Here is a 10,000-nt window from a genome sequence, read left to right as displayed (position 1 = left end):
CCTTTAACTAGTATCGTCACAAATTGTGAAGTACTACTATCATATAGAGGATCATTGACTGCTGTTTTTGAAGTAGATTCCCAAAAACAGCCAAGTAATACTGTTATATGGACGACCTTTGACTACTATCTTTGACGTGGATTCCTAAAAACAGCAAAGCAATATTGTTATAGGGACAACCTTTGACTACTATCTTTGAAGTGGATTTCTAAAAACAGCAAAGCAATACTATTATAGGGACCACCTTTGACTACTATCTTTGAAGTGAATTCCTAAAAACAGCAAAGCAAAAAAAATAACGTCATATATACGACCTTTGACTACTATCTTCACAAATACTGAAGTACTACTATCTTATATAGGACCATTGACTGCTGTTTTTGAAGTAGATTCCCCAAAACAGCAAAGTAATACTGTAATATGGACGACTTTTGACTAGTATCTTCACAAATAGTGAAGTACTACTATCATATATAGGACCATTGACTACTGTTTTTGAAGTAGATTCCCCAAAACAGCAAAGTAATACTGTTATATGGACGACCTTTGACTATTATCTTCACAAATAGTGAAGTGTTACTATCATATAGAGGACCATTGACTGCTGTTTTTGAAGTAGATTCCCAAAAACAGCAAAGCAATGTTGTTCTATTGACGACCTTTGACTACTATCTTTGAAGTGAATTCCTAAAAACAGCAAAGGAAATGAAATATTGTTATATGGACGACCTTTGACTACTATCTTTGAAGTGAATTCCTAAAAACAGCAAAGCAAATAAAATACTGCCATATGGACGACCTTTGACTACTATCTTCACAAATAGTGAAGTACTACTATCATATAGAGGACCATTGTTTGCTGTTTTTGAAGTAGATTCCCAAAAACTGCAAAGCAATACTGTTATATGGACGACCTTTGACTACTATTTTTGAAGTGGATTCCCAAAAACAGCAAATCAAATAAAATACTGTCATATGGACAACCTTTGACTACTATCTTTACAAATAATTAAGTACTACTGTCATATAGAGGACCATTGAATGCTGTTTTTGAAATATATTCTCAAAAACAGCAAATAACTGCTGTTATGTGGAGGACGATTGACTACTGCTTATGTATGGGATTTATAAAATAACAACAAAAACAGTCATCATGTATGGGAGGGTAACTTTGACTTGGGTTTTTGTAGTCAATTCCTAAAAACAGCAAAGCACTACTGTCATATAAAGGACAATCGACTACTGCTTTTAAAGTAGATTCCAAAAGAAGAGCAAAAGAAACACCCATCATATAAGGAGGGGAACATTGACTCTTTTATTGCAGTAGATTCCTAAAAACCGTCAAGTAATACTGTTTTTGAATTGGATTCTTAAAAACAGAAAAGCAATACTGTCATATGGATGACCTTTAAATACTATCTTTGAAGTAGATTCCTAAAAATAGAGATGTATCACTGTCATATAGAGGACAATTGACTGCTGTTTTTGAAATAGATTCCTAAAACAGCAAAGCACTACTGTCATTTGGAGGACATTTGACTACTACCTTTGAAGTAGATTCCTAAAAACAGTGAATCACTTGTTTTATATAGAGGACAATTGACAGCTGTTTTTGAAGTACATTCCCAAAAACGGTAAAGCACTACTGTCATATGGAGTATTATTGACTACTGATTATGTAGGATATTCCTAAAAATAGCAACACAAAAAACACCAATCGTATGTGGGAGGGTAACTTTGACTTGTTTTTGCAGTCAATTCCTAAAAACAGCAAAGCACTACTGTCATATTAAGGACTATCAACTACTGTTTTTAAAGTAGATTCTAAAAGAAGAGCAAAAGAAACACCCATCATATAAGGAGGGGAACTTTGACTCTTTTTTTTTTTTGCAGTAGATTTCTAAAAAATGGCAAGTAATACTGTTTTTTAAATGGATTCTTAAAAACAGCAAAACAATACTGTCATATTTAGGACCTTTGACAACTATCTTTGAAGTAGATTCCTAAAAACAGTGAAATACTACTGTCATTTCGAGGACCGTTTACTGCTTTTTTTAGGTATATTCCTAAAAACAGCACAAGACCCTTGTCATAGAGAATCGTTAACAAGTATTTTGGCCGTAGATTCCTTTAAGCAGTGAAGTACTATTGTCAAATGGAGGACTCTTGACTAGTGTTTTTGCAGTAGATTCCCAAAAACAGCAAAGCACTCCTGTCATATGGAGATCTATTGACTAATGTTTTTGCAGTAGATTCCCAAAAGCAACAAAGCACTACTGTCATATAGAGGACTATTGACTTCTGTTTATGCAGTAGATTCTTAAAAACAGCAAAGCACTACTGTCAAATGGAGGACTAATTACTACAGTTTTTGCAGTAGATTCCCGAAAACAGCAAAGCACTACTGTCAAATGGAGGACTATTGACTACAGTTTTTGCAATAGATTCCCAAAAACTGCAAAGCACTACTGTCATATGGAGAACTATTGACGACAGTTTTTGCAGTAGATTGCTAAAAACAGCAAAGCACTACTGTCAAATGGAGGACAATTGACTACAGTTTTGGAGTAGATTCCCAAAAACAGAATACACTACTGGCAAACGGAGAGCTATTGAATACCGTTTTTGCAATAGATTCCCAAAAACAGCAAATCACTGCTGTCAAATGGAGGACTATTGACTTCTGTTTTTGCAGTGGATTCCTAAAAACAGCAAAGCACTACTGTCAAATGGAGGACTATTTCCTACAGATATTTCAGTAGATTCCTAAAAACAGCAAAGCACTACTGTCATATGGAGAACTATTGACTACAGTTTTTTCAGTAGATTGCCAAAAACAGCAAAGCACTACTGTCAAATGGAGGACTATTGACTACAGTTTTTGCAGTAGATTCCTAAAAACGGCAAAGCACTACTGTCAAATGGAGGACTGTTGACTGCAGTTTTTGCAATAGATTCCCAAAAACAGCAAATCACTACTGTCAAATGGAGAACTATTGCCTAAAACAATTTCTGTAGATTCCTAAAAACAGCAAAGCACTACTGTCAAATGGAGGACTATTTCCTACAGATTTTTCAGTAGATTCCTAAAAACAGCAAAGCACTACTGTCACATGGAGGACTATTGACTACAGTTTTTTCAGTAGATTGCCAAAAACAGCAAAGCACTGCTGTCAAATGGAGGACTATTGACTACAGTTTTTGCAGTAGATTCCTAAAAACAGCAAAGCACGACTGTCAAATGGAGGACTTTTGACTGAAGTTTTTGCAATAGATTCCCAAAAACAGCAAAGCACGACTGTCAAATGGAGAACTATTGCCTAAAACTATTTCTGTAGATTCCTAAAAACAGCAAAGCACTACTGTCAAATGGCGGACTATTGACTACAGTTTTGCAGTAGAATCCCAAAAACAGTAAAGCACTAGTGTCAAATTGAGGACTATTGACTACGGTTTTTGCAATAGATTCCCAAAAACAACAAAACACTACGGTCAACTGGAGGACTATTAACTTGTGTTTTTGCAGTAGATTCCTAAAAACAACAAAAAACTAATGTCAAATGGAGGACTATTGGCTTCTGTTTTTGCAGTGGATTCCTAAAAACAGCAAAGCACTACTGTCAAATGGAGGACTATTGACTACAGTTTTTTTCAGTTTATTCCCAAAAACAGCAAAGCACTACTGTCATATAGAGGACTATTGACTGCAGTTTTTGCAGTAGATTCCTAAAAACAGCAAAGCACTACTGCCATATAGAGGACTATTGACTGCAGTTTTTGCAGTAGATTCCCAAAAACATCAAAGCACTACCGGTACTGTTAAATGGAGGACTATTTACTACAGTTTATGTAGCAGATTCCTAAAAAGAGCCTAAAACACCTTTCATAAAGATCTTTGAGCAGCATATTTGCAGTGCATCCTTAAAAACAGCAGAGCGCGTGACGGCTATGAAGATAGTGTGCCCTTGTGTGTGTCTTGCAGGAGTACAAGCCATACATGTTCTGGATGAACATGATCGACGCCTGCTACCAAAGTCTGGTCTGCTTCTTCATCCCTTACTTTGTGAGTCTGCTCACACTGTGCTCCATCCACCTACCGTACTTTTAGTCACCTGCTCGTCGCCCGCAGGCCTACGCCGACTCCGACGTGGACCTGTTCACGTGGGGGACCCCCATCACTACGCTGGCCGTCTTCACCATTCTGCTGCACCTGGGCATCGAGACCAAAACCTGGGTGAGGAGAAGTTTCCAGAACAAAGTCCTGATCTATTTTATTCATTCATTCCATTGCACTTACACAATACCACCATTGGAGGGCGCTGCCACAACAGACCTCCATAGAGATCGAAACAGGAAGTGCTGGAGGATCTTTTCAAATTAAACCCTCTTTCAATGTGGTTAGTTAAATGATGCGATAGGCCACTTTAAATGATGCGACAGGCCAAAATAAATGACGTGCCAGACTACATTAAATAATGTGGTTGACCACAATAAATGACATGAAAGACCACATTGAATGACGTGTCAGACCACATTGAATGATGTGATGGGCCACAATAAATGAAATAACGGACCACATTAAATGATTTGCCCGGTCACAATGACGTGGAATACCACGTTAAATGATGTGGCCGACCACGATAAATTACATTGAAGACAACATTAAATGATGTACCAGGCCACATTAAATGACGTGCCAGACTACATTAAAAGATGTGGTTGACCACAATAAATGACATGAAAGACCACATTAACTGACGTGGCAGGCCAACTAAATTGTGTGCTCGACCACATTAAATGTTGTTGCAGTCCACATTAAATGACGTGGCTGACCACAATAAGTGACATGAAAGACAACAAGTGACATGAAAGACAACGTTGAATGATGTGCCGGGCCACATTAAATGATGTGGTTGACCACAATAAATGACATGAAAGACCACATTAACTGACGTGGCAGGCCAACTAAATTGTGTGCTCGACCACTTTAAATGTTGTGCCGGACCACGTTGAATTACGTGACAGGCCACTTTATTAAATGTCACAGGCCACGTTTAAATGATGTGTCGAACCACATTAAATGTTGTTGCAGGCCACATTAAATGATGTGGCTGACCAAAATAAGTGACATGATAGACAATGTTGAATGATGTGCCGGGCCACATTAAATGATGTGTTTGACCACGATAAATTACATGAAAGACCACATTAACTGATGTGGCAGGCCAACTAAATTGTGTGCTCGACCACATTAAATGTAGTGCCGGACCACGTTCAATGACGTGACAGGCCACATTATTTATGTCACAGGCCACATTTAAATGATATGTCGAACCACATTAAATGTTGTTGCAGGCCACTTAAATGATGTGACAGGCCACAATAAATGACATGAAAGATAATATTAAATGATGTTGCCAACCACAATAAATGACATGAAAAACCATATTGAATGACGTAGCAGGCCACATAAGGTATGTGGCAGGCCACGATAAATGACATGTAAGACCATATTAAAGGATGTAGCAAGGCCCATTGAATAATATGGCCAACCACAATGACATGAAAGACCATATTGAATGACGTGGCAGGCCATGTAAAATAAAGTGGCCAACCGACATAATGACATGAAAGACCATATTAAGATGTGGCAGGCCACATTAATGATGTTGCCAACCACAATAAATGAAATGAAAGACCATATTAAATGATGCAGCCAACCATGATACATGACATGAAAGACTATATTAAAAATGATGTAGCATTTGTGGCCAAACACAATAAATTACATTAAAGACCATTTTAAATGACGTAGCAGGCCACATTAAATGATGTGGCAGGCCACGATATACGAGTGGTTGGCCATTTTAATGATGTGGCCAACCACGATAAATGACATGAAAGACCATATTGGATGACGTATCAGGCCACATTAAATGGTGTGGCCAACCACAATAAATAACATGAGAGACCATATTGAATGACGTATCAGGCCACATTAAATGGTGTGGCCAACCACAATAAATAACATGAGAGACCATATTGAATGACGTATCAGGCCAATTTAAATGGTGTGGCGAACCACAATAAATAACATGAGAGACCATATTGAATGACGTATCAGGCCACATTAAATGGTGTGGCCAACCACAATAAATAACATGAAAGACCATGTTAAATGATGTGGCAGGCCCCAATAAATGATATGAAAGACCATATTAAATAACATATCAGGCCATTTTAAATGATGTGGCAGGCCACAATAATTAACATGAAAGACCATATTAAATGCAGTGGCAGGGTCCATTGTATAATATGGCAGGCCGTAAAAATTACATGAAACACCATGTTAAATTATGTGGCAGGCGTCATTAAATGGTGTGGCCAACCCCAATAAATGATATGAAAGACCATATTAAATAACGTAGCAGGCCATTTTAAATGATGTGGCAGGACACAATTAATAACATGGAAGACCATATTAAATGCTGTGGCGGGGTCCATTGAATAATATGGCAGGCCACAATAAATGACATGAAAGACCATATTAAATGATCTGGCCAACCACAATAAATGACATGAAAGACTATATTGAATGATGTAGCAGGCCACCTTTAATGCGCGGCCAACCTAAATAAATAACATGAAAGACCATGTTAAATGATGTGGAAGGTCACATTAAATGGTGTGGCCAACCCCAATAAATTAAATGAAAGACCATATTAAATAACCTAGCAGGCTATTTTAAATGATGTGGCAGGCCACAATAAATAACATGAAAGACCATGTTAAATACTGTGGCAGAGTCCATTGAATAATATGGCAGGCCGTAAAAATGACATGAAAGACCATCTCAAATGAAGTGGCAGGCGTCATTAAATGGTGTGGCCAACCCCAATAAATGATATGAAAGACCATATTAAACAATGTAGCAGGCCATATTAAATGATGTGGCAGGCCACAATAATTAACATGAAAGACCATATTAAATGCTGTGGCAGGGTCCACTGAATATTATGTGGCAGGCCACAATAAATGACATGAAAGACCATGTTAAATTCTGTGGCCAACCACGGTAGATGACATGAAAGACCATATTAAATGATGTGGCCAAACACGGTAGCTGACATGAAAAACCATGGTAAATGATGTGGCAGGCCACTTAAATCGCGTGGCCAACCCCAATAAATGATATGAAAGACCATATTAAATAACGTAGCAGGCCACAATAATTAACAGGAAAGACCATATTAAATGCTGTGGCAGGGTCCACTGAATAATGTGGCAGGCCACCATAAATGACATGAAAGACCATATTAAATGACGTGGCCAACCACTGTAGATGACATGAAAGACCATGTTAAATGATGTGCCAGTCCACTTAAATCGTGTGGCCAACCCCAATAAATGATATGAAAGACCATATTAAATAACGTAGCAGGCCACAATAATTAACAGGAAAGACCATATTAAATGCTGTGGCAGGGTCCACTGAATAATGTGGCAGGCCACCATAAATGACATGAAAGACCATATTAAATGACGTGGCCAACCACTGTAGATGACATGAAAGACCATGTTAAATGATGTGCCAGGCCACTTAAATCGTGTGGCCAACCCCAATAAATGATATGAAAGACTATATTAAATAACGTAGCAGGCCACAATAAATAACAGGAAAGACCATGTTAAATGCTGTGGCAGGGTCCACTGAATAATGTGGCAGGCCACCATAAATGACATGAAAGACCATATTAAATGAAGTGGCCAACCACTGTAGATGACATGAAAGACCATGTTAAATGATGTGCCAGGCCACTTAAATCGTGTGGCCAACCCCAATAAATGATATGAAAGACTATATTAAATAACGTAGCAGGCCACAATAAATAACAGGAAAGACCATGTTAAATGCTGTGGCAGGGTCCACTGAATAATGTGGCAGGCCAGATGTGGCCCCCGGGGGTCTTGAGTTTGAAACTAATATAGATTAGTACTAATATTTGGTACTTTTGTGTGTTAACAAATATGAATAGTTTTTGTTTAATAAAATATACTTTTTTATTGCAACATTAACAAAGAGCTATTGATGTGCAGTTGTTACATCTTGTTGTATTATCATCACATTATCATTTGCAAATATGATGTGCAGTTGTTACAACTTGTTGTATTATCATCACATTATCATTTGCAAATATGATGTGCAGTTGTTACATCTTGTTGTATTATCATCACATTATCATTTGCAAATATGATGTGCAGTTGTTACATCTTGTTGTATTATCATCACATTATCATTTACAAATATGATGTGCAAGTCCAAGTTGTTAGATGGCAGTAGTGTGCAGTTTATGCAGTGTTGGCTCGTCACTTCAGTGTTAGCTGCCTAGACTTTTGTTGCACCCTGAAAGTGTTAATACTGTAAGTATTGTACTCATGACACACCAGATGTTTGATTGTAATGTGTATCTTAGTCGAAGTTTTCATCAACACATTTGGAGGTGTTGAAATGGCCATGTAAAATCGCTAATGCTAATCAGTAGCATGTCAATAGCAAAGCCAATGTATATTAGCATCAAGCTAGCGCATTTTTGGAAAAGTGGAGCCCTCCATGACTTAAGTTGGAGCGTTCTTTGTCGGCATGTCAAATGGCAACATCTTTGATTGGTTTGAGGGTGCAAATATGTGTATTGTGTGCTTCAATTGTCAGTCGTCTCCTATTAGTAGTGTGAAAGAACTTTGGTCATCATCTTTCAGACCTGGATGAACTGGCTGTCCATCTGCTTCAGTGTGGCCCTCTTCTTCACGGTGGCCCTCTGCTACAACGCCTCCTGCCCCACCTGCTACTCCCCCTCCAACCCTTACTGGTCCATGCAGAGGCTGCTCCAGGACCCCCTTTTCTACCTGCTTTGCCTCATCACACCTGGAGCCGCCCTGCTGCCCAGGTACCCTGATTGTGTGTGTGTGTGTGTGTGTGTGTGTATATATTTATATATGTGTATATGTATGTATGTATGTATGTATGTATGTATGTATGTATGTACAAACCCCGTTTCCATATGAGTTGGGAAATTGTGTTAGATGTAAATATAAATGGAATACGATGATTTGCAAATCCTTTTTAACCCATATTCAATTGAATGCACTACAAAAACACGATATTTGATGTTCAAACTCATAAACTTTTTTTTTTTTTTTTTGCAAATAATAACTAACTTAGAATTTCATGGCTGCAACACGTGCCAAAGTAGTTGGGAAAGGGCATGTTCACCACTGTGTTACATGGCCTTTCTTTTTAACAACACTCAGTAAATGTTTGGGAAGTGAGGAGACGCATTTTTTAAGCTTCTCAGGTGGAATTCTTTCCCATTCTTGCTTGATGTACAGCTTAAGTTGTTCAACAGTCCGGGGGTCTCCGTTGTGGTATTTTAGGCTTCATAATGCGCCACACATTTTCAATGGGAAACAGGTCTGGACTACAGGCAGGCCAGTCTAATACCCGCACTCTTTTACTATGAAGCCACGCTATTGTAATACGTGGCTTGGCATTGTCTTGCTGAAATAAGCAGGGGCGTCCATGGTAACATATGTTTCTCCAAAACCTGTATGTAGCACACACACACAGATGTAGCGACCAACTGTAGTTACTGACAGTGGGTTTCTGAAGTGTTTCTGAGCCCATGTGGTGATATCATTTACACACTGATGTCGCTTGTTGATGCAGTACAGCCTGAGGGATCCAAAGTCACGGACTTAGCTGCTTACGTGCAGTGATTTCTCCAGATTCTCTGAACCCTTTGATGATATTATGAACCGTAGATGGTGAAATCCCTAAATTCCTTGCAATAGCTGGTTGAGAAAGGTTGTTCTTAAACTGTTCAACAATTTGCTCACGCATTTGTTGACAAAGTGGTGACCCTCGCCCCATCCTTGTTTGTGAATGACTGAGCATTTCATGGAATCTACTTTTATACCCAATCATGGCACCCACTTGTTCCCA

General features: G+C 38.4%; 1 protein-coding gene across 1 annotated transcript in view; it reads left to right on the top strand.

Annotated features, from left to right (window-relative positions):
- atp10a (ATPase phospholipid transporting 10A) overlaps nt 1–10,000 on the top strand; it is a 192,738-nt gene that overhangs the window by 174,942 nt on the left and 7,796 nt on the right. The window contains exons 18-20 of the mRNA XM_061977588.2: nt 3,983–4,063; nt 4,130–4,234; nt 8,758–8,945. Coding sequence (XP_061833572.2) covers nt 3,983–4,063; nt 4,130–4,234; nt 8,758–8,945 — 374 coding nt within the window. The remainder of the gene's footprint in view (nt 1–3,982; nt 4,064–4,129; nt 4,235–8,757; nt 8,946–10,000) is intronic.

Source organism: Nerophis lumbriciformis, linkage group LG18, assembly GCF_033978685.3.
Source record: "Nerophis lumbriciformis linkage group LG18, RoL_Nlum_v2.1, whole genome shotgun sequence".
In the NCBI taxonomy this organism is placed as follows: domain Eukaryota; kingdom Metazoa; phylum Chordata; class Actinopteri; order Syngnathiformes; family Syngnathidae; genus Nerophis; species Nerophis lumbriciformis.
The sequence above is the reverse complement of the archived record's forward strand: the minus strand, read 5'-3'. Positions and strand labels throughout refer to the sequence as shown.